Here is a 26,594-nt window from a genome sequence, read left to right on the forward strand (position 1 = left end):
GCATATGAAGTTGTCCATTGGCAAGGGCTTGTTTAGTGTCTGCACAGATCTAGTGAGTTTCAGCTGCACTGAGATGTCGTCGCACCGTGTGAGGATAAGATGTTGCACAAAATGGAAATGGAGATATGTTTCCACGCGGCAGTGCAACGGGTCAACATGGTATTTTTGAGCAACTGGAGAGTGTCCTGCAACGGCCAGACGGTGCGGAAGAATCCACGCACACACACACACACCGTGGAAGCTGAAGCCGATGGGATGCTCCGCCTCTCGGCCTCACGTACAGCACGCGTTTCTGAAGCTGCCCCGACTACGACCGGTGAACCACGGACTTCACACGCCTATATGCTAGATCTGGAAATGCGGGGGGGGGGGGGGGGGGGCCGCTGCCTGCTGCACAGCACCACCTGGTGAGAATTTGGCACAGGAGAAGCAGCACACACTCGTCACTATTTAAAAGCTTGTCGGGCTCTCACTGCCGTCGTTTCTGACGTTGGCTTCGGACGCTGCTCTCGTGAATCTACACGACAGTCGTAACTAATCTATTCTACGGTGATTACTTGAATCGATTAATTAAAAGTGAGCAGATTCGGCCGTGTGAGTCAGGGTCGAGGCAGACATATTGATTCCCCTGCACTCGTGCGGTTTTTGGACGGACGCGGCCGGAGTCTGGCCTTAGGTTCATCTGCTGATCAGTGAAGAAATGTCTAATAAGAGATAAGTGCAATCAGAGACAATGGTAATTAATTTGTTCTTTGAGGCACTTTTTAAATACCCCCCACCCCCACCCCTACTACCTGGATCCACTACCTAACGCAATAACTTATTATTTTTTTTTTCCTTTGTCATTGTACATTCTTGTTTTGTGTGAGGTACTGACCCCCTCTACAAGATAGAAAAAAAAGAAATTAACAATTTAAAAAAACAAAAAAGTGCATGTAAAATGATTTCAAGCTCTTCAGTAGAACTGTCATATTCATCCAGAGACGTGAAACAGGTTGAAATGTGTTCATGATGGCAGGCACAGAATGAAACATTTCGCGTTTTGTTTTTGTTTTTTTGTTGTTTTTTTTTAAAGTTTTTTTTCTCAAATTACAAAGCCGGTCATGCTTTGACACGAGGAGGACATTCTGAGGAGAAAAAGGAATGAAGCTGAAGGAGGGGAAAAGAAAACGATAAAGAAAAAGACAAGACGGGAGGAGGTGGGGGGAGGGGTGTTCTTGTAGTCCAGTGTCTCTGTTTTTTTTTTTTGTTTTTTTTTTAACGCAGATACCAAGAGAGAAGAGCCTGGCGTCCCAACAATACAACCGGAATCGTCCAGGAAGGAAATTCTCACCTCCTCCTCCTCCTCCTCCTCTTCCTTCTCTTTCGTTTGTCTTTTCTGACAGATCCAGAAATCCTCAGTGTTGTCCTTCGCTCCTCCCCCTCCTCTTTGCATTTCGGGGTTTTCCGACTGTTTTCTCGCCTAAGACGGCAGCTTGGACAGACAGTAGGTGGGCAGAGGAGGAAGCCGGTTCCCTCCTTCATACAGACTCTTCTGTCGTTAACAGCAGGGGGTTGATGTATTCAAATCCCTCAAACTCTGACTGGTCTATCCTCTTGATGACGTCCCTGAGGGGGAGATGGAAAGAGGAGTTGTTGTTACATCACGAAAAAAAAACAAAAACAGAGCACAATGCTGTTAGCAGCAAATGTTAGCGTTACACTCCTCAGCAGTCACCGTCACATTTGGCTTGAAAAGAAGACAAAGATAAACATTTATGCAAAATGTATTCCACCATGCTACGGGTTTAAGGCAGGGGTGTCAAACATATGGCCTGAGGGCCAAAACTGGCCCGCCGGAGGGTCCAATCTGGCCCGCGGGATAAATTTGCAAAGTGCAAAAATTACATTAAAGACTTTAACCCTTTATTGGGTGAGGAACCATATATGGTAATAAGCACACATTTTAAATTGCATCCCTGTTCCTCTCAGTGAGGTTAAGAAGTATGTGGTTTCACCCAACCAATCAGAGAAGATCAAAGCAACGTTCTCAGGTTAAATGTGGTCTGCAAGGTCCACCTCTGCATGAACGCTGAGCATAACTGCTTTATTAGGATGTTGTCTAATGTGAGGTCTAATATTTACCACTTAAGGACAAGGAATCATACATGGTAACTTCATTGACCTCAATTTTCTACATAAAAATAAAACATTTTGAAAAAAAAAAAAAAAAAGTCCTATTATACCCTTCAATAACACTCTAGGGTGGAAATTTTGAATTTCCAAGTGTTTCAATGAGTGCCCTATAAAGGGTTAACTGCAATTTTTCAAGAAAAGTAACTGCTATTCCTACTTTGTCCACTAGGGTTCACACTGTTTCAGTCAGAGCTGCAGCCTTAACATGACACTGAGACCAAGAACTAAACAGCAGCTTAAAGTTTGCAACCCTGCAAAATGGCAGCATAGTACGTGAAGTCAACAAAAACCCATGGTTGCAGACCAGGGGTGGCCACACTTTTTTGGCTTGTGAGATGAAAAAGAAAAATCGTTGCACTGCACCTTTACAAAAACAGCACCGCCCCTTTTAGAAAGGCGGTAGTCTTAAGTTGTTGTTGGTGATGTGTATGGCTGTGGATGTGTGCTGCTGAACTGAGGACACGTATATGCAATAAAAAAAGTAAAAACAACATTTTTAATGGCACGCGATCTACCTGCACTACCTTTGCGATCGACTGGTAGATCGCCGTAATCTACATAAGTAGCCTACGCCGGTGCGAGCCATTTATACTTGTGCGCTCGTCGGTCTGGCTCGCTCTGTAAAAACGCCACCCAAACACCAGACAGGTTAATTTTTGTTTCTACTTCCTGCTTCACTTTCAACAATGGCGACTGAAACTTTCACTGAAGACGAGTCGTGCAATTGTTTGTATCTCCGAATCTTCTCAGATAACCTTTTCTCGATGTGTTCCATTTTTATTGATCCAAAACAATCGATTTTAAAATTGTGGAGATGGAGAAGCAGACGGAAATACTCTCGCGGTCATCACATTTCTGGGGAGGAACACGTTAGGGTCTGCATAGGGTCTGGGCTGTCGCTGTAGCTACAGCATCAAATTGACGAAGAAGCATAAACTGCGCAGTACGGCGTATTGGGCATCCCTGTTGTAGACGAATCCTGGAACTTGCACTGCTTTTCTGTTTCCTGAGAATGCTCCTTTCTGTAATAAAGGCATTATCTCAGGTAAATGGAGCAAAACCCCATAAATAGACCTCAGAATGTACTCCCTTAGCTGCATTTCTTATTTTCCTGCAGCAACAAGCTGTTTATTCATCTGTGTGTGAGTCCTTTGTTTGTGCTGTGATGGTCAGACGAAGGCCAAAAGCCCAAAAAAGGAGACCCCTGGCTGGGAAAAAGGCAAGAGATGCTGCTTTCTCCCTGCAGACACCGAGCAGAGGGCTTTGAAATTAAAACAATAAGTGCGTTCACTGAACCTCCCCGCTCCACCAGGTGGGTGGGAGCCACCGGCAGTGTCAAACTGGTTGTAGATCCCACCCACACCGAACACCGGGACCAGTGAATGAAATGTTAGTGTCTTCCTTTGAGTCTGCTGACTGGAGGTTGGATGAAGCCAATATTTTTCCTCCTATCTGACCTCATGTGAAGTACTCTACTGACGGAGCGGGTCAACTAACAATGAGATCTGTTTGGGAGTTTCAGGGAGGCCTGAGGAAAGACCGCAGATAAGGACACACTACAGAGAGGGCAGAAGGTTTGGGAGTTCATGAAAACAGAAAAATGTTTTCAGCCAACACAATGCAAATGGTGCTTTTAAGACTTGGAAAAACATTAACGGATACAGATTGAAGAGAAAACGAGGAAGAGGTAGAGGGTTGGAGAGATAAAAGTATGAGAGAAAAAGAATAAATATAAAAGGTATGTTAAAGTAAAAGCTATCCATTGGAAATGGTTTTGGGAAGCACATTTTATATCAGTTCTGGAAGAAGACCTATATATCTGTCACAAACAGTTGGAAGGGAGGGGGGACCCGAATGCAAATCCAAAAACACTACTCCAAAAACAGGTAAGGACCAAAACAAGGAAACACAATGAACTGAACGGCGAGACAAACATCACAGAGAACAAAGGCAAAGGCAGGGCTATATATACACATGGGCAGAGGGGCTAACGAGACACAGGAGAAACTAATGAGGGTGGAGCACACAAGGAGAAACCAATGCAACAATCAAAGAGGGGGAAAAACACAGGAAGTAAAACAAGACAAGAAACGCCAGGGAAGAACTTTACAAAATAAAAACAGGAAACACGAGGAAAACTGGCAAGGTCAAAGAAAATACTCAAAAGGACCATGACAATATCACTGAAGATTTAAAACACAATATTGGCAATAAAAGAAATAAAGTTAATGTCAGTTACAGGGTCATACAGACAAGTACAGTGTTCATCCAGTGACCCATGTAGGGAAAACTCTTGTTCTGTTAAAAATGAGACTAATAGGCGGTTCATGTTTCTGCGTTAATTTGATGGTGCAGCTACAGCGACAGTCCAGACCCTCCCCCAAGACCCCTTTCCGGGGTTTTGCTTCTCCATCTCCAAAATAGATTGCTTTGGATCGATCAAGATAGAACACATTGAGGAAAGGTTAACCGAGGAGGTTCGGTGATACAAACATCGGTATGACTCGTTTGCAAAAGTCTCCATTGTTGAAAGTGACGCAGGAAGTAGAAACAAAAATTAACCCGACTGACAAAACAAAAAATACGGCGCCAACTAGCGTGTGGGTGGTGTTGTTACAGAGAGAGCCAGACCAATGAGCAAACAAGTATAAATGGCTCTCATTGGCGTAGGCCAAGTACGTAGGAAGTTGTTCCTTGTCCCCGTCGCCTTCGTGTTTGCTCAGGGGGTTTCAGGACAGATCTTGAAGCACCTTGAGACAATTTGTATTGTTACTGACACTGATAGGTGAGTAGATGCAGCGCAAATGTAAATTTAGTTTGGGAGTTGTGAGGTGACGTCAGGAGTTGAAGAAACGAGCCCAGAGAACCAGAGTTTGGGGTAACTTTCTAGATCAGTCATTGGTACCTAGGCTCAGCCAACGCCCATACAAACGCATTATTAGATTTTTATTGCAAATAATCAGGCTGCACACTGCTCCAGGAGTCAAGTTTGTAGGCATGAGACCTGACAATGTTCTCTTTGAAGTCAGTTTTACAACCATCATTGCTGAGAGATTATCAAGGGGGACATCACAGGGCAGATCTGCAGTGATTCCTGGTTGGGTTACATCCAGTTTAGCTATACACTCCAACAAACAACTGGCTGTGTTTGTGAGGGGGTGCATGAACATGAACTTGTTTTTTGGTACTTGCCCATACTGAGTATAGAGCTTCTGTTATTTTAAAAGATCGTATTTTTTTCTGGTTTCTTCCCCCCTAGCATTAGTAAACTTTTTGAACTCAGTGATGTTGCTCTTAAGATGCTTTAACAAGTATGTTTTTTTATTAAAGGAGCTATTGTTTACTCCTAATCTTGACAGTTTCGCAGAGCAAAATTCCCCGCTTAGACCTCGCATCAACATCTGTCTGGAACCCAATCACAAGTGACAAGCTTAAAGCACAGGTGTGAACACACCCAGGATGCATTGTGGTCGCATTTGAGAGATGATCTATGGTTGCCAGGAAAAAACACACAACCACTAATCAACCAGAAAAGTAAAAAGAACCTTAAGTTATCATTAATGAAAATATTCTTTCTTTGTAGCTGGTAACTAACTAAATAATAAATAAATAAAATCAAAAATGAACTAATCAAAACATTTAATATGAGTATGTGAGTGTGATTCTGTCATTAAATAATGTATCAGCATGTGGTTAATTATTGATGCCGTCATGTTGATGTGTGTGGAGTTAAGTTGAGTATTTCCTCAATCATGGCTGTTTTTATTTACTTATTTATTAGATTATTATTTATTTATTACTTATTAGACTATGGCGCCTATAGAAGCTTCCAAGGTTTGAGTTATAATTGGAGCTGTGTGTCTAGAAGTCTCTAAAATAACTAACGTCAAGGCTGAGATCAGTATTTAATAACTTAACGTGTGTGCCTAGGTCAGACAGGACTGTTCTTGGTTCTGAAACAGCGGCAGTGATGCATTAGAGACAGCCACTGTTACAATACTCTGCTGCACCCCAGATGATGTTTGTGTTTATTTGCACGCAGAGTGCGAAACTGAGATCGGATTTGGAGACGCTTTAAAATGCCGGGTGTGAACACATGTACGTAAAGCTGGCCACTTGTGATCACATTACCCAGGACAGATGTAATCAACGATTACAATCAATCAAATCCCAAAATATTTCCAAGCCACTGAGATTGCTGCTGCTTTGCCTACCTGTGCAGCTAGTGAGAGGTAAACATTACTGCATACTGCAGAAAAAGTACAAATCTATGACAGGGCTGATAACCAAGCTTAAAGACATTCGCTCAAGGTGTTCTTGTGATATTGTGTTTATGAGATTAGGACAGACGGACAACCTGGCCATGGTAATTGTCGACGTGGAGGCATAAAAACAGTATTTATGTGTAAATGTGTTGCTTATCAATATATCAATATGTAGTAAGTGCTGTAATGGTTTAACTTTTGGTCGAAATACTTCTTAAGTATCTTAACTGAGCTGCGGTCTGTGACATTTTGAGGGCTGGAGTTGCTGCCTACTTTGTCTAGGGAAATATCTTTTGGCTGTTCTAACAGAACGGCTCTTTCTATGTTTGTTGTGCACACCTTGCATTAGCTTTATCATTAGCATTAGCACTCCAATTACCATATTCACTAGTTTCTCAGCAGTTCATTCAGCAGACAATGCCTTTGCTTGTTCACGAAAATACGGTTGATGGTTCACTAAACTACTGAAGGTAAAAGTACTTAAAATACAACAGGTTAGCGCTTCTAAACAAGACAGTAGCTGCAGAATGCGATTCCACCAGTGCTGCAGGTCATTTGTCAGTTTTTCAGTTTTTAATATTAGTGTTTCATTATTATTCACTAAAAATCATTTTAGTGATATAGTGTATAGTACATAATATAAGATGTCTTTTTCAGATAGATTTTGTTTTCTTTGCAAATATTAGGTTGTTAAGGAAAAAATTTCATCCCCGTGTTTGTTGAGGAAATACCGTATCATCAAATCATTTTAAGTCCTCACCCTGTCGGGACAATACATCCAGACTAAACGTCTCCAGGAAACAGCCTGACAAATTTAAAGAAGATAATTAGGGGAAGAAATAAAGAATTTAATATGATTTTTCCATAAATGCAGAATCTACTGTGTGAGGATGAGAAACAGGTTCACCAGTCAGACTGTGGTTCTAGCCACAGTGTATTCAACCCCCAAGGACCGAGGCTAGATAAGACAGAAGTGTGCTTTCCTAGGCACTGTCTGGGGTATCCATTTTCTAAGACAGGGAGTTGGCACTGGAAACCTAAACCCACTCTCCCCCCAGCCTCACAGTGCAATGTAAATCTCTAACATGGAGGGTTTACCCTTCTCTTCTCCCTACACATAAATTCTCTTTCTTCTCGTGCCAAGCCCATCATGTGTGGGAGAGGAGTGGAGACCGGGGAGCTTTTTGCATCACCCCCTCCGTGAGGGAGTGGGCGACGTCAGCCCCTCTCCTTGGTAACAAGGGGGAAGAGAAGTGGGGATGTGGAGATAAAGTGCGAGACGCGGGGAGGAGGCGCGCGTTGTCTTTTGATGTGCCATGGTGTTTGATGCCAAGCTGATATCTCCACTACTGAACTGGCACTCCACCCTGTTCTGCCACTCATCTCCCTTCTCCCACCACGGCAGCGCTCCAACATCTTCTGCAACTGGCTCCCCTGAAAGTCTGTCACGGACTTCCATCATCAAACCCCGTCACATATGAGACAGGCAGAGCTTCAGAACGTTCTCGCTGCAGCCCTCTAATGGGCTGCGAGGCTCACCCACTCCGATACCGGTTTTTGAAGTTCAACGTCTGCCGAGCAGCCGGGGTGTACGACACCTTCAAACTGAGGGAGAGCTCTGGTAGCTGCCTTAAGACATCTGTCATAGAAGAAGAACATGATGGGCGTTTAATAAGGCCACTATGTATGGCGCAGCTCACAACTCCGCAGAGCCGGTGGTGGGAATTTTAATTAAAGCCGGTTTGACTGGCACATTTTATGTCGAAGAGACTCTGCTTCAACCAAAGTCGAGTGTGAAAGGAGGTATAGATAATTATCAGCCATGACCGGATCATCTTTGTGACTGAATTCTTCACATATTTGCAACCTATAATTTTATTATCTTGACTGTCCACGTATCGTCTATTGCATGTCCCAAGGGGGGAAGCTACGTCAGGGATTCTTTTTCTTCCTGCAGGCTGTTCATCGTTATAAAGTCCCTCGAGACTTGACATGAGGGAGGTAGCAATGAGGTTGTGAATGCCGGCATTGCTTCCTCATGGTGGTGGTATCAAAATCTACACATCCTCTCTAGGATATATGACATATGGTTTCAAGCATCCAGCATCTTGCACAGGTTGATGAATTTAAATAAACCAAACACTTCATGAACAACCTGAAATGCCTTAAAGAAAGTGCGATTTTGGCTTATTGCTGCCATTTGTTGTGTTACGTCTGCAACAATTGCGAAAACAGTGCAACCTCTAGTGGACAGATTAGGAACAGCAGTTACTTTTATAGCTAAAGCAAAAAGAGCTGTCCTGCGATTGGCTAGCGACCCGTCCAGGGTGTACCACGTCTTTCGCGGTTTTGCACACTGCAAATTCATCCAGCGGGCCAGATTGTTGGACCAGGTTTTGGCCTGCAGGCGGTATGTTTGACACCCCTGAGCTAAACCCAACATCTTATAATGAATAGTGAAATACATAGCAATGTATCTCCAGTGGTCTTTCTGTGGTCTATCAGTCAGCACTGGTTCAGTTTAGGTATGTCTGTGAAGATAGTCAGTCAACGAGGTCATAGTATATCTGAAAAAAGCTGAAAACAAAGACAACTGGACGTTAACAGACACGAGTCATGTGAGTTTCTGTTGAGCAACACCCACAGATTGTTCCTATTTAAACCCCAACTCTTCACCAGTCTTTTAGGACTGAAGAAGCCACTTGGATGAAACGTCTTCAAGAAACTCTACGAGTCCAGTTGCCCTTGTTTTCAGCCATTCGGGCTTTGCGGCGATGGCTACGTGACATGTCATGTAATAGGCTGTACTTACTCATCATCTGGCGTTAGCTGCACTGGTTCATTAGTAAACTGCGTGTCAAAATTCTCGAGGCCGTACTCATCGGTGATCTGAGGTTTGTAGGGCGCCGTCATCTCCTTCTTCTCCAGCTGAGGACAGAGAAATACATCAGAATGCATTGGGTAAATTTACTCATTAAGAGAGTGTTGAGTTTCAAAACTGAAACCGAAGCTCTGAAGCACTAGGAACGACACAGTCAAATAGCCGCAAACCATCCCAGCAAAACCTTTTCATCTTGTCCTCAGATTATCAGTGTCCCGGGTCACCACTGACCAGAACTCACCAGGGAACAGATGATGAGGAAGGTGAGGAGACTAAAGGAAGTCATAACTGTTTCTGTTCTCTAGCTAGTGAGGCATGATGTTCCAAGTCTAGCTATTGCTTCCAAAGTGTAGGGAATTGTTGTCTTTGTATGTGCTGTGCTCTCCTCATCTCCCATTTTTTCTTCTCCTCCGCTCTCCTCTCCTCAGGTGCCTGTAGAGCAATCTCCTCCGCTATATTATCCTTTGTCCTTTCGTGGTTGAGAGCTAATAACAACTGTCATCACATAATGGTCTTTGTGGACGACAACTGTGTGTTTGAATGAGTCATCCAGGGATGAGTGGTGGAGTCTTCCTCCCACCTTGAGGATACCATCTGTGTCGCAACTCTGTAGCTCAGCTCCTTTGTTAGACAGCTTGATTTCTGTCTCATTTGTTTGCCTTTTCCAGATCTCGGATTATGACACATTCAGCACTTTTCTCTTTCTGTTCACTCGCGGTAGGTGGGACTTGTGATTTGATTTTCTTTGCGCGTCATTGAAGCCGGACCACAGCGGGCTCCCAGCTGGGGGAGGCAATTCTGAGCGGCTGTATCTGTAGGACGTGACAACTCTAATTGTTGGAGGAGCAACGACGACAAAATATGGCAACTAGTTTACTAGTAACGACAGCACATTATGTTATGGCTTGTGGTATTTCTGCAGGTAAATAAATGATCACTATACACTAGGGATTCTCCACTGGTTTGTGCAAGAAACAGCAGATTCAGGCTGATTATTATACATTTTAGCATAAATGTTATAATATTCATATTATTTTGGTATTATTCTGTTGTGTTCTGTGACTGCTCTCGACAGCAGCCAGGTAACGACTTCACTGGAGGCTGCAAATCAACAATTTGTTGGTGAATTTCATTGTCACCAAGTTATTAGACCTTTGAAGACTTCAGAGAAACACTGCTTCTGTTTTTAACCCGGCTACACTATCTATTAAATGCTACTGATGGTGCTGAGTTGCTGCATGTTTTTATACAGGCTATACATATCTGCAGCTCACAGTATGCAGCACTGTTCTCAGCATATGTATTCAGGTCAAGAATATACCTTGTTGCAATGGCAATGAAAACAGAACTGAACAAAAGAGAGGAAAAAAAGCAACAGACTAGAGATAAGAGAGAATTTTAAGGCAGAGTGACTCAAACAGGAGAAATTTTGTTTCCATGGTTTCACACGGGTCCCTCGTCCTGTGAGTTACTCTCACTGCACATTTGAACAGTTTCTGGGAACTCAGTGAATTCAGATGGGTACAGAGAGAAAACAAGTACAAGGGTTTGTGCTCCATGTTGTTTTTTTTCTTAATTTGTTTCCTCAGTTTTTAGAAACCTGGGTGAAAGCAGGCTTAGTGAAGGCTTAAAATAGACGTCAATCTGTCTGATCCTGGGGCTGTCCTCATGTGGGTTTTGGTCATGTCACTTTGATAATATAATGTGAATTAAATAATACATATACAATCAACAAATGACATCAATCTGATGATTATTTACTCTTTTTTCAAACTCTCATGGGTTGGAACATTGTGTGTTATTGTTTGCGTATCAAATAGGATTAAAATTAAAAAGAAGATATTAAACAGTAACTTCCAAACATGTTTTGTACCTAGTGTAGAGTCTTAATGGTTTGATAAATTTGTAGCTGCTCTCTGGATATCACTTCAAATTTCAAGGGATGTTTTCAGACTATCTTGTCTACACAGTAGGGGTTCTACAGACTAGTTGTCTAGACGGTGCTTTAAGCATCACATCGGCTAGTCACTGATCACGTGACAATAACAACATGGACGCCTCCTAGAAGACAGGTGAGGAGCCCAGTGGGTCATTGCAGCAAACTAGCAGCGGTTCATCAAGCGTGTGGAAATACTTCACTAAAGATGAAGCTCATACTACCGTGACATGTCAGTCCTGAAATACAACTAAAGTACTAATGCAGTGCATCCGCTAACGCTAGCAGAGGAACATTAGCAGTCAGTCATCAACTTCCTGTGGTAACAGAGAGAAGGAGGCTGCACAGCAACTATTTGATGAAGTTATTAGACCTTTAGCTGCAGTACATGGAGAAGACTTTCGAGAAATACTTGCTACACTATCCCATCTAACACACTGTGGAGTATTATTAAACGCTATTGATGGTGCTGAGGTGCTGCCTGTTTTTATACAGGCTATACATATCTGCACACAGTACGTAGCACATGGGCTGTCAGCATATGTATTCAGAACAAGATTACAGATTTCATTGTTGCAGAGCATTACTTTATACTGTGTTTATATTAGTGACGTCATCAGAGAATAGTCGGTGTCGACTCAGCTTTCATCCCGTAACAGTTGACTTTAAAAAATATGCGTACACGAGGGTGTCGTCTCTGCTATTTTCTTGCATTGCCGCTATTTGTTTTCTCCACACCAGCTCAAAGTGTCTGGAAATTTCCTCTTTAATGTATACAGCCTGGAGGACACCACTGTATTCATTGGAGCTGTGCAATTTTTAGTTTGCAGGGGGAAAGAAATAAACTGTAATATGCTGTAAAAAAAATGTGTTATGTTACATTACTATAGTAGGAACAGTCACGTACACATTCCCTTTGATGTGTAGACGTGGAACTTCCTCTGAACAAGTCGTTTTAGTCGTCTAACCACAGCAGTCGCTCACGTTTGCGGTACTGCTATGTGTCATTCTGAACGGAGCCAACAAACAACCTGTTCCAGTGCTGGGCTAATAACGTTTCATTTGGGTGAGGTGCTCCTATTGGTTCAAAGCACTCGCAGTGAGTGGCTTCAAACAAACAACAAACACAAAACCACGCACTCTCTCTCATTGTTCTTCCTATCGCTTCTCCACCAAACTGAGCCCCACCTTCTCCCCCCAGTCTTTCTCTTCTTTTTCAGCATTTTTACGCGCCTACCTACACTCCTGTCAGTTTCACCCCCTCACATCCTTTCTCCGTCGATCTCCTCTCCTCCCGTGTCTGTCTTTCTCATTGACAATTCTTTTATTCTTTTTTATCTTTTCACATTCCTCCCCTCTCTCCCCCTGCTATCCCAGGTCTCTCTGATGTGTTGTTGGGCAAGCTGAAGCTCTGTGTGGTGGTAATGAAGCACACTGACGGCATCGGCCCAACGCGCACGTGCACCAACACACACACACACAAACTTGTGTTTCTATCTTTGAACGGACTTTCCATTGATATAATGCATTCTCTAACCCTAACCCAGGTCTAGAAAGGCTGACAGACTCCAGCAGCTCCTGTAACTTCATTAGAGTGACGCATTTCAGCTCGTTGCCTTCATCAGGGTCATCAGGAAACCCACTGCAAAAGGCTATATAAACAATTTATGAAGTAAAACGACCAACCACCGACAAGAGAAGGTTGCCTGTCCTGATGGTACGCCCCCTGCATGTGTTTGCTCTTATGCTGAATTTTCTTCTCCTTGTCCTAGAAACCCAAGACAGTGAGTGTGTTGGCCAAGTACATGGGTAGGAAGCTAGACAAATCTATTCACAGCTGCTTACACCGATCAGCCACAACATTAAAACCACTAACAGGAGAAGTAAATGACATTGACCATCTTGTGACAATACAGTGTTCTGCCAGAACCTGGCACCTAGACCAGACCAGACCAGGCACCCCCCACCCCATAGCAATGACACTCCTTGATGGCAGCAGCCATCCCCAGCAGGATGCAGCCTGACACAGACACACACACAAAAACACTTTAGGAACAAAACATGAAGAACAGCACAAGGTGTTGACCTGGCCTCCAAGTTCACTAGATCCCAAACTGATCAAGTATCTGTGGGATGATCCACAGAGGCCCCTCCTATCAACCGCTTGTCCTGTGAAGGGTCGCAGAGGGGCCGGAGCCTATCCCATTCACACCACCAGGAAATAAGCATTTAAAGGAGAAAATCCAAAATGCTTTTTTGTTTACCACCTCTACGGTTGAGCTTAATAATAGTTTCTATGCCTAATCATAACTAACCAACGTAATTTTTCTTGGCCCCATGATGGCAACATGGACACAACCTTAGTATACCGCATGACTCCGGCCCCCACAACATAATAAAAAGCAACACACACTCTTATCTCTTTCATATGCCCCTTTGGCCTGAGGGACATTTGCTGTGTTGGTGTGTGTGTGTGTGTGTGTGTGTGTGTGTGTGTGTGTGTCTACAATCCAGTGGCATGCTTTCAAGACATGACAGGATGACGTGACTGTCAGTCTGATCTAAGGCCGGCGTTAATGCGACTGGACACAAACTCTGGAGACATCAGAGGAGACGAGCATCACGCACACATTACTGCAGTACATCTACACACAGTAGACACTGAGTGGTGCTTCAGCTCTCTCTCTCTCTCTCTCTCTCTCTCTCTCTCTCTCTCTCTCTCTCTCTCTCTTCTGTCCTCCACTGCACAAGTACATCTCCACAAGGAACTAGGAGATCAGTATCATATATATAAGGGCAAGCGCCTTCGCTTCACTGCTGGTTAGATTTTGCTTTAAATATCTCACTACCTCTTGCACAGATTGTCGGATCCCACAGTGATAAATAAATCGGACTTTTTTTTTTAGACTTTTTAGTTTTTTAGAAAATCTCTTCCTAGTTCCACATCATAGGAGGCCTCAGGTTGTGGTCGGTGTAGACTACAATGTAGACTACAGTCCCCATTATAGTAGGCAATCCAGCTGCCAATCATCACAACACTTGAATAAAGCTTTTTTGCACTCACATAAGAATCCACTGTCTAGGTAGTAGGTGTAGGTTTAGATGTCCTACTCTCTGCCTTTTGTTTGGTTTGGTTTGAAGAAGGGGCGGTACAGTGGTGTGGTGGTTAGCACTGATGCCTCACAGCAAGAAGGTTCTAGGTTCAAATCCATGGACTGACTGGGGCCACTGGGGAGTTTGCATGTTCTCCCCGTGTCTGCTTGGGTTCTCTCCGGGTTCAGACATACTCGTTAGGTTCACTGGTGATTCTAAATTGTGTGAGTGTGAATGGTTGTCTGTCTCTCTGTGTTAGCCCTGAGATAGACTGGAGACCTGTCCAGGGTGTTCCCCCGCCTCTTGCCCAATGGCAGCTGGGATAGGTCCAGCCCTGCAACCCTCCAGAGGATGATCGGTTTCAGAAAATTCCAAAAATTTTGAAGACACAATAGGCAAAGTAGCCAGGGTTTGATTGATTTTTTCTCAAGACAGGAAAGCGCAAAACAAATCCTCACATTTAAGAAACTAGAACTGAAAAATTTGGAACATTTCGCCTTGAATTGAAGCCTTTGCAAAAGTTCAATTAGAATCTGTTCTCATGTTCTGTTACTGTCCTTCTGTGGTGAATTTGTCCTATTTCCTCTGCTCAATTCATTTAATCTCCTCTTCTTTCTTTCGTCCAATGATCTATTTTTCTGCAACCATTGATAGTGCTGTCAAGTTTTCAAATTAGCCGGTCAAGGTGCACGCTTGCCTTGACCATCGTCAGGTTCATTCAAAGTTGGGCTCATTAACACAAGTGCCATCCAGTTGGGATTCCAAATGCTATTGTGCAGTCAGACTGACTTTCGGTTGTAAAAGCAGACAGAACCACAGGCTTTCAGTTTTCTGTCTTTGGCCTTCAGCAGTGCTCTAGCCTTACATTTTAACTGATGCCATTTCTCTGAGATCAAACTGTTGCTGCTTCAACTTATTTTATCTTGTCTAGAATTGTAAAAACCTCCATGCCATGGTAAGACCGTTTATCCACCTTCTTTTATCGGTCCTGTACCTGTCCTCATCTAACTAACCGAACTAATATTCACTCTTAAGCTCTTGTTACTTCAGTAAATTCCACATTTTACTTCTAAATGATTCTTCTAAGTGAAATTAAGTTTCACTAAGAACCAGGGTCATCAGAAAAACCCATACCATCATCAAGGAGTGTGAAATCAAGGACAACTAGACTCACAAACTATCGCCTCACTTCCTCATTACTCTATCTGACTGGTTTTATGTTTCTTCTTTTTTATATATAGCGTTGTTAGTAAGAGAGACTTGCAAAGTAAGAATTACACTGTATGGTCTTTGTGCATTTGATAATAAACATCTTGAATTTGTTTCATGAATACCATTCTGTGTGTAGAAAATGGCATCTGCATGCTTGGCCCTTAGTGTGTTAAGAGACCTGAATGACGGCTGCACATCTCGTGGACAGGTAGGGGCAGATACACCTGGAACGTGATGCAGCCACGTGTAGTGTATTGCTGCATTCCAGAAAGCTGGGATGTCGGATTTATCCCACTTGGAGTGTACTAGATGCCACTTTGAAGCATTCCAGGAGGACGAAGTCGAACATAAACAACAAACATGGCCGATAAGATAATATTTGTTTTGTTTCTGAAGTTACTGAGAATGATGGAAATCGACGTCTCCCAAAGTTTTTCCACCAGCAATGGGTAATATACTTCTGTCTGTGCTGAAAGCTAACAGTAGACGCTCAACAAGCCCCCTCTCTTTTGGTGTTGGCTACACTTCATCTAACAGCTTTATGCAGAGAGATTATAGCGACATATCCTGACGCAAAAGTCATGTTGTGTAAAATGATGATATCTAAAAAAACAGATAAATGCATTTTATAGTCTAGTAAATTATGGTTTAACATTCACGGTGTGCATTTCAATGACGTCAGGCTACTGCATCTCAGTGAAGTCAGGGTAGATCGATTTGCCCCGACTCAAGTGGCATTCCAGAGCACTTTTCCTTGTAGGAAAGTCCAGTTTGTGTTGCAAAAATCCAGTCATGGGCACTGCACTGCAGACTAATTGGACGTGAGTGCAGAGGAGATAAACCAGGCTAAAAGAAACATCTACCAACCAGTTTGTGAACACATAATCTTGCTTGTCCTAATTGAAATGTATACTCTGGCTTTCTGAGATTAATGCTGGTACAAAAATCTAAGACTGGATCCATGCAGTACAGGGGATGTACTATCTTGTTTCATGCCTACATGTGCACTCTGTCTCAATAAAAAAAAAAAAACAGCAGTGAAATCCAATCCTACCTGCTTCCAAAGGATCAATTTCTTCTCAGTGATCATCAACCTGACAGTTCACTGGCAGTAAAGAAGTGCATTTGGAGAGGGAATAAAGGAGGCTGGCAGGTAAATGATATTCAAATGTGTCATCTCTTCAGAGAGAAAACTCCGCGGTTCCCCCAGGAAACGTCTGATGAATATTAATATGTGCTAACAACGGCAGCGGAGTACCAGGCCTGTCATGTCTGGAGACAGGTTTCTGGTTTGAGGGCAGAGAGCGTCGCTTCTCCACCTCTCCCGGCTTTGTCAACTTATTTTCCCTGCTGCACTACGCGGGAGCTTTGTCGCTGGACTCGGGATCTCTCTCCCGCTTTGATATCTCTCCCTAGGTTTGCCTTTGGTGTGCACTTCACAGGCGGAGAGGCAGCGCTCATTAACACACTCTGACAATTGTTTCCCTCCTCTTTAACGCCGCTGCACAACCTGCCGCCCGTCTGAATCGGCCCATGAGGGACACTGGAACTATGAGGATAGAGAAACGGCCTTAATTCATCTTGAATTAGGACTTGTACTAATGTCTAAGGGAGCTTTTATAGAATAACTGTAGATTCCACCCGTGTATAATTTCCATTTATATATTCTTCTGTGTATTTTGTGTCATAATATATCATAGCAGAAGTAGTGATAGTACAAAAAGTAGTGTGGTGGTAGTTGTAGTAGTAGAACGTTCTACATTTCTACATCTAAAGTAACGCAACTTTTACATGATGTCTCACAAATGTACTTTAACAAAGTACAGTACATGCAAATGCTTGTTTATATTCTAATAAATGGCTCATCTGCCTCAGTAGATGCATCTCCAAATATGTCCTGAGTGACTGTTTGAGATCAGATCTAAATTCCACACTCTATGTGGAAATAAGCGCCAGCTGCAAATGGCTCGCTGTCTGCAGTTAGCGTTCCTAATTGATCCTTGATTGGTCTCTGTGTTGGCTTTAATTCATTAGTTGGCTAATTAATAAAATTACTGCCACTATGCCACACAACTCTCTCACTTTGGAGACACTCATAAATCAATAAAGTTGAGTTTAGACTGTTTAAATTAACCTATAACTCCACCTGGATTAGACAGGAACATTTACGTGTTAATACTATTTTTTATGACTGAATGAGAGAGCCTACTCATAATCAGTGAATTGTATTTAAACGTGCACACAAGTGAAGAATCTTTAGAGGCAAATAAAGTTAATGGGTCAACATTTATCTTAACGATACTTGGATCAGACTAGGCTACTTGCTCTGAGCAGAAACAAATTAATGATGAGATCATTACCGTGATGGACACACAAATGCTGGGGCAGCTAGAAATTACACTTCTTTTGTCACTTTTTCTACATTTAAATTTAGATTTATATCTGCTTCTCCATTTGCTTACTCTGGTTCTCTTTTTAAAAATCTTTTTTCAGTTTTCTTCTGTCTTAGAAAGATAAAGGGCCTATTTTTGGCCTAAAGGCTCATTTAAGGTACTGCGGGACAGAGACCTTAACCGTAACTTACGCACGTAGCCGACGCCAGTCCGAGCCATTTATAATTGTGCGCTCGTCAGTCTGGCTCGCTCTGTAAATACGCCACCCAAATACGCTATGTCCCTGGCTACGGCGCTAGGGTCTGCGTTGGGACTGGGCTGTCGCTGTAGCTACGGCGTCAAACTGACGCAGAAACTGCCTATCAGGGCCAAAAAGAAGCAGCATAAATGTCAGTAATGTAATAATTTTTCCTTTCTTTATCTTTGTCTTGTAAGGGATTATGTCTCGGCTGCTTGTCGGCTGCTTATTGCCACCTATCATCATGCTCTGTTACCTTTAATTGGAATCATCTGTCCACATTCCTCATAAAGTCTAGAAGAAATAAAATCATGCAGTCTCTTTCATCATTGTGATATATTGCCAAAACTGTAGCGTTGACTGGAGCTGCTTAGCCGATCAAAAATGACTGATGCCTTCACGTAGAACACAAGGAAAAAGCATCTTAATTAATCTTAAATTACCATAATGTCACTAAAAGTAGTTTAGTAGTAGAGGTAGAAGTAGCTAGTCTGCAGTGCCCCTTGGAAGTTTTTTCCGCCTTTATGAATTTTCTACATTCCCACGTGTAAAGTAACTTTTACGTGATGTCTGAGGTGCAAATGAAAATCTATTTAGATTAATTTAAAGCATGGCAAATGAGGCGGCGTCCACAGAGAAGGGCAGACCTCTTCAGAATACGGTCTGAGCGCCGTTAATGCAGCCCTTAATTGGGTGCATGTACTTGAAGCTGTGCACGCATTTTAATGCCGGAAGGGAACGAGCTCCAAAGTAATTCAAACGCATATGGAATATAAGAACAAATTTTCTCATAATCTGAAATTCTGTCACATCATAATCCTACAAATAATATCAATAAAATCCCCGATAATTTAAAATAAGACTATGCAGATTTAGATTATATGTATAGATATAGAATATATAGAATATGGAATAGGTTTGTGCTACAGACCTACGCCCTTAATCATGCAAACGGCAACTTCAACACACACACTAATGCTTCAGATGGAGCGAATATGTGTGTGTGTATGTGATTAGGAATTCACTTTTATTTGCCTTGTCTCTCCACAGAGGGGGGAAGGCATGCAAGCAGGAGTCTACGCACAGTGTCTATGACTATATCACATTCATTTTTAATCCATAGACGCATGCACGCAACGCACAGACTGTGCCACCTCAAGCACATGTGAATGTTCAGATCATAAATCGGGAGGGTGTGTTCCCCCGGTGCTGTTCAAGCTCGTCGCACAAACAGATGTATACAGTAGTCAAACACTTTCAAGTCTGATAAAGGAAGCGCAGAATGTGTGGTGACAGCTGTGATCTGTTCTCTCTGAGATCCGACCGGCGTTAAATGTGGGCGTCGCGGTGTTTACTCCGTGTTTGTTGTTTTTACATCAGCTCTAAGTGAACTGACAGGTTGTGGAGTCGAACCCCCAGAAAAGCTGTCAGCGGCTGTCTGTCGCAGAGCAGCACACGCCCAGATCCCTTCAATAATTAATCATCATTTAAAGTGAGTTTTAATGATAACGCTGAAGTTGCGCCACCTCGTTTTTTTTCCTTTCAGCACATTTTCAAACCTATAATTTGCTCCGGTCTGAATCTGTGGATGTTTACTTGGATTTTTTTTTTTCTCTCCTTTCAGAAAACGTCCAACCTTGATTTTGCAGATGTTTTGTGCGGTGTGCCATTGAGTCTTTTATTTGTGTTGATCAATGCCGGATCATTCATTTGTGACCTTCCAAGACCCTCTTTCTCCAAGTATGGACTATTTAAAAGACACAAGTGACATAACTTGTGTGCTGACTACTGTTTTGAAACCTTGTGTGTCGGACATTTGGCCCATGACATCTTGTCTTGTTTAGGGTGGATTGGATTGAGAACACAAGGTTGTGTCAGATTTAGTAGCAAGGCAGGGAGGGAGGACCCAGATGCAGGACACTAAAGGGGTTGGAAACAAAATTACTTCAATAAAAACTCACAAGCTAGGGAACAAAAGGTGCTGCAGGTAAGGAAGGGTATCCAAAAACAAGACGAGAACACAAGGAAGTGTAGGACAAACATTGGTAACATCACAGACGACTTGACAAAAGGACAAAGAGAAAGGCAGGGTTATATATACACACAGGCTGATTGAATAACGAGAGACCAATGAGGGGAGGAGTACGCAGACAAAAGACACAAGGCGAGACAGGTGTATGGAATCCATAGACTGTATATAAATATGGACAATGCGTGCCCACTTCCTTGCATTGGCTAAACTGACGTTATTTTCCCGGGGATATGGGCGGCGCCATCTTGCGACTTTGGAGTCAGAGTCTGCGAGCCGCGTTATCGCTGACCCCCCCACACTTCCTCCAGACTCACTCGCATTTTCGTTTAACTAATACTACACTCTGATCTACCTCCACCTGTTACAAGGAAATGTTGGATTATACACTGTACTTTTTTTTAATGTGTTTTTTTTTTTTTTTTTTTTTTTACAACTCTTACGGTCCCATGGGACCTCCTCTTATTGGAGCACTTGGCATGGCAACTGGTGGTCGAAATTATGTCACATCCCGTTTCTATAGCGTCAAATAACTAAAACGAAACTTATCCAACAAATTGACACTCGAACATGCATCAACATTATATTAAATTCATATCTAAAATGACAGGAACCTTGAATCCTTGAAAAAAACATAATTTGACGTGTATTTTTGTGTTTTAGTTTGGCCCAAGTCCCGCCCACTAACATGGAGGGAGTGGAGCTTATGACCTATACTGCAGCCAGCCACCAGGGGGAGCTCTACTTGCTTCACTTTTGAGGAGCTGTTCCGCTGTCCATCTTCTATGGTGGAATCACAGAGGCGGGAACAGACAGACAGGAAGTAAAACTTAAATCCAACAAGAAAACTGATTTCAAAATAAAACAGGAATAACACCAAAATAACCAAATGAGGTTACACAAAACCAGATATTCAAGCCAGGCATGCTCCTCTATCTACTTAATTATGGAATTATTTCAGGACGTTAATCAGAAGAAGTGAATACTGCTGCATCGGGAGGCTGTTCATTTGTGATTGGATCCTGTACTGCACAGCTCTCCTACTTCTTTCCGTGCAGAAGTTAAGACGTAAGACCGCTCTGCTTTCCAATCAAAGTGGAGTCAGCTGATTCCTTGCGATGCACCCAAGATCAGCTGATGCGCAACCCTTGATACGACACGGGTAAACGTCCCTAAACCGATCTGAAGGACAAACTGGAACACGCACTAATCGCTTCCACAAGCTATCCCCAGTAAGAAGCTTACGTCTGCACAGAGTTTGGTTAAAGTGCATTTACCTTTGATCTCGTTGTTGCTTAGTCCACAGAACGTGACTCCGAGCATTGCTACGGTTAATAACCTTGATCGGTGTTGATTTTGCTCACTGTTGCTGTTGTGTAGTTTGCTGTCACCCGAATAAATTTCTTTATCCAACAGCCAGCGGCTATGCAGACCCATTCACTGCATCTCTGTGTGATAAGGTGGATCATTGCACGTCCTCATGACAGTTAGGATTTTCTTATTTTTCTCTGACTTTTCTCCGACTAACCACACACTCTCAGAAACACATGTTAAATTGGTCGATGCCATTCATTAACCATCGTCTCTGTTTGAACCTTGAGACCCCCACATGCATTAAATCTGCCATCTTGCTCCCCCTTCCTCTCTCACACACACCTATATACTCCCATATGCTGCATATGCTTGCCTGTTTATAGTGACTGTTGCAGCTATAGATTTGTGATTTGTGTATAAAGTTGTGGTACAGGTTGATTGAGGGAGTCCACACTTGCACTTTTAATCACCTTTAGGTAGATAATTGAGAATGAATATAATATTTGGTTATTATTGATGGTGTTTAGTAATTTCTAATAACTAATAATAATCCTATTTATTATCAATTGATATCAAATAACCACATTCACTCCTAATAAAGCCCAGTATATGGGTTTTTGAGAATTTTAGAAGAAGAACGTCTGGAAGGTCAATAAAATGGCGATTGTATGAGTAAATAGCAACTACTGCCAAGAGCGAGATACGATTTAAACACAGTTTAAATCAACATAAAGTGAGTTAACCTCATTCACAGTTAGTTTTCTTCGTACAGTGTCTTACTCATTCAGCTCTCACCTGGTCCCAGTCTATACTGCGGAAAAATGTGTGTGCCTTGATATCTGTGAAGCCCGTCTGGACCTGGCAACCGAGCCGCTCCTTAGGATCCTGTTGGGACCAAAAAAGCTTGTCAAGGACACGCAATATAATATAACGTGAGATTATTCTTTAGAATTTAATTGTTTCTACTTTACATGGACAGCTTTAGACAAGTCTGGAGAGTGTGAGAAAGATAGTATTTATCTAATTATAATTAACACACTATGAGGATAAAGCAGTTCATTAATAATGCTGGCCATATCATTACACTGTATGTCCATGTGCAACTGCCCACTGTGGATTGTGCTCTTTTCATTACAACAATTATGGCGATAACTTAAAGAGGAAGAGTGCAAGTGAAAAGCTGTAAGGATTTTTGCATGAACAGCAGACGTCACACACGGCTTTGTTGCATAAAACATGACGCGAGGGGCTGGAATGCATGCATATTCAATGGTTTGCACATGTATACACAGAAAGGCTGGTATTCCCTGTACCTGTAAGAATTTTTAAAAAATCTGAATATTCTTAAAGGACCACAGCGCTGTGTTTTATATGTGTAGTTCGGTTAATCGTCATACAAACGTGATTTATTTCAGTTGTTTTCCGTTAATTTTAAGTACATAAATAAAAATTACAACTCTTGCGTCATATGCATATTTAATTTTTGATTATTGTGGTCCCTTGTCAATCTCAAAAGTGTTGTACATTGCTGATTCAGTCTTTGCCTGGCTCTAGCCTTGTACTTAATGTCCAGATTACCCAAATGCCCAAAGACTGATGATTATTTGTAGTTATAATCCGTGTCAAGTGGCCAAAAATAGTTCTGACCCTTTATTTTGAGAAACGCTTACATAAAATTAAAATATAGAATATAAAATAACCCGGGAACAAACATACACTAAGGCAGCCATGAGTCAAATAGGACGCCTTCACTCCTTGGCGATCCATAAAAGAGCCCAAGTTCTTGGCCATGATCCCACAAATGGTGGTTTGAGTGAACAGCAGAATGCACAGATACACTGCAAGACAGAATGATGATGACGGGGGAGGGGAGGGTGGGTTAAACTACTCTCACCTTGTTTAGAAAGCCCTTGAGCACGCTGGCAGCCTTCACAGACAAAGACCTTGGGATGCGAATGGGCTTCTCAAGAATAACTGTTGGCAAAGAGAGGAGAAGGAAAGTAACACAAGAAGAGAGAGAGAGAAATTAAAGAGTGTAGTCGTGAGCAGGGAGGAGGATGATTCAGTCCAACCTGTCTGTGGGTGACCACGTCTGCAGGATGGAAGGGAGGCGTAACAGAGGAGGCTATTGTGTTCTTTCACTCACTTTTTATTTATTTTTTCTGCTAACAGCCTTGAGACTCCCACAGCAACAATTTAATACTAATGAGACAGAAAATACATTGAAAAACTGTTTTTCCTCAAAACCTAGATCCAAGGATGTAGCACTGCTACACAGATTAGTCCATCACACTGGATTATTTTCCCTTCTCATCCATTCATTTTCCACCATTACTCAGTGGTCAGGTAACGGCAGCAACAGGGTAAACAAGGAATTCCAAGAAATTCCAGATATCCCTGTATTTCCTTTTGGGGGATACAAGCGTTTCCAGGTCAGGCCAGATATATAATCCCTCTAGCACATTCTGGCACTGCCACATGGTGTCCTTCCAGCTGGCTGAAACACCTCAACTGGGCCGTTTGGCAATGCGTGCTGATGAAGCCAACAGAACTACATAATCTGCAAAAAGCGGAGATGCATTTCTGAGGCTACCACAGACATGACCAGAGACAAGGGGCAGTCATAGCGGAGTCCAATGCTAACCGGAAACATGCTTGACTTAGCGGCAAGGATGTGGTCACATCTCTCAATATGGTCGTACAAGGACCGGATGGCCTGTACCCCATACCCCGTAAAACACATTGTCCGGATTGTCAAACTTCCGTGATCCCTTAAGCAACTCTGCTAGGGTAAAGAGTTGATCCATTCTGTTCCATGTCAAAATGGAATCGGCATTGCTCCTCCTGAATCCAAAGTTCGACAGTTGATCAGATTCTACCTTTCCAGCGAACTGGATCAAACTTTCATGGGAAGGCTCACCAGTGTCATGAATTCCAGCACCCTGGTCTGCCACTCCACAGGTACTGTCCCTGGCCTCCATGCAACATTTAAGAAGCGAGTCAACCAGGACAGCCGAACAATATCTAGAGCTCTCAGGGCGAATCTTGGCCACACCTGGTGCCTTCTTAAATACCTAAGCGATCACTGCCTGGGATATGGTCCTCAGACGTTGACGACATTTTTGGCAAAGCCTCCTTTAGGCCTGCCAAAAGTCTTTCTACATGAGCTTCTACCTTAACAGCCTCATTCACCACAGTGAGTCCTAAGGTTGCCGCAATGACAAGCAGCCATGACCTTCTGACCAAAGCTCATGAAAGTCGCTTCTACAATGAAGGCACTAAACATGGCCCACTCAGATTTCTTATTCCTAACCTCCCTTAGGATGCATGACAAGCTCTCACAGAGGGGATTTAAAGACAATCACGGACAGGGGACGTCCCCAATTCACTCTTGCTATGTGTTTGTCTTTACCAGGTCTGTCCGGCAGTGTTGCCCGCAATTTGATCCAACTCACTACCAGGTGGTGGTCAGTTGACAGCTCTACTTCTCTCTTCATTCAAGTGTCCAGCTGCAGATTTGGTTGAACGACCAGCACAATAACACTATTAAGATCAGACATGATCTCACTTCTCTCCAAGTTTGCAACATCGGCCACATGGGTTTTGAAGTCACTGAAGAACTACAGACTGCCCGTATGGAATCACTTCCAGGACTCTACCCAGAGGCTCCAAAAAGACTGGGTACTGTTATTTGGTGGGCATGCACCCTCAACAGCCAGTCTTTTCCCCAGCGACTCACAGTGACATGGAGGTGAACCTCTTGTTCCTCAGGGAGTACTCAAACATACAAATGATCAGACAGGGATTTGTGAGCGTCCCCACACCTACCTGGCACCTCTCACCCTGGGCAACTCTGGAAAACAGTTATTACTCTGTCTATAGCTGTATAGAGGCATATTTTTGTAGATATGTATTATATATAATTAAAAATTATGGATTTGCAAACCTCTCCGGGGTAGTTGTTGTTTACCATAGCAAAGGGAATTCTCAAAATGGTAACACAGGCAGAAAGGGAGAACAATGCTGCGTCAATGACAGGCTTTGAACGTACAGTCTATTGGTCTTTTGGTGAGTCTGCCAATCAAACACTATCCCAGCACAGTGGTAAGATTTTTCAGTTATATTCCAGTTAGTACATGTTTTCATATGAATACCACCTCGTGGCAGATTTCCCCACTGAATCACGTGTTAGCAAGTCTATAGGTGACTGGGGGTGGCATGTGGCCCACCAATACAGAAAGCAAGGTCTGGCACAAGGTCTAGCTAGTCGGCATATGGCTGGGTGGCTCATACAGTGAAAGCCTTGGTTATCCTTGGCAGGTGTTCATCCATGAACCTGCTGATCTGCCATCATCTCACCGGCAAGACCGCTATGAGATGATGCTACTGGTGGCAGATGCTAGCCGTGGTGCAGCACCATGCTCCCGACAGTCACAGCTTCTGAGAGGCACAGACACTTAATGCACCACACTGTGGTATGGAGGAATTTCGGTTATGGAAGACTGTGTGGGCGGCTGCGTGAGAGAGGGAGGAAGTACTATGTAAGGGGTACCATATGGCAGACGAAAAAAGAAATGCAAAAAGAGGGACAGACATGATCCTATACCCTCAGGGTGTGATCGCAAATGTTACTGAGATTTGATTCAGGTCACCATAATTTATGATTAGCATATGATAAAACCATTGCCTTGCAGAGCATCTCATAAATGCTGCAAAATTCTTCTGTCTGTATGTGAGGATGAAACCACAAGTACAAAAGATGGGAACCTCTGTGTCCTCTGTGTGGACCAAAGACCAAAAACAACAGCAGCTATAAGCTTCAGTGTGAGGTGAAACCTACAGTTGCTATTGTTGCAGTGCATTTCCATTTTACAGTAGGATTCAGACAAGATCCACAGAGACAGGGTCCAAAATCAAAAGATTTCTATATTGTTGGTCCCCTGGAAACTAGTCTGCACACTTTTCTGACATCTGAGTTAAATTCTGTGATATTGCACATTCTCAAAGTATCTCTTAGGAATGAAAACTTCTCTACAAACTAAAAACACTGACATATTG

General features: G+C 42.9%; 1 protein-coding gene across 2 annotated transcripts in view; it reads right to left on the minus strand.

The window, feature by feature from the left end:
- Positions 1–424: 424 nt before the first annotated feature.
- prkcz (protein kinase C, zeta) overlaps positions 425–26,594 on the minus strand; it is a 79,636-nt gene continuing 53,466 nt past the window's right edge. For both annotated transcript variants that reach the window (XM_084553425.1, XM_084553426.1), the window contains 4 exons: positions 23,431–23,510; positions 22,332–22,421; positions 9,253–9,368; positions 425–1,608 (listed from right to left, as the gene is read on the minus strand). In XM_084553425.1, the coding sequence (XP_084409551.1) occupies positions 1,521–1,608; positions 9,253–9,368; positions 22,332–22,421; positions 23,431–23,510 (374 nt within the window). In that variant the 3' untranslated portion in view covers positions 425–1,520. The remainder of the gene's footprint in view (positions 1,609–9,252; positions 9,369–22,331; positions 22,422–23,430; positions 23,511–26,594) is intronic.

This window comes from Chelon labrosus (assembly GCF_963514085.1).
Source record: "Chelon labrosus genome assembly, chromosome: 10".
NCBI classification, from domain to species: domain Eukaryota; kingdom Metazoa; phylum Chordata; class Actinopteri; order Mugiliformes; family Mugilidae; genus Chelon; species Chelon labrosus.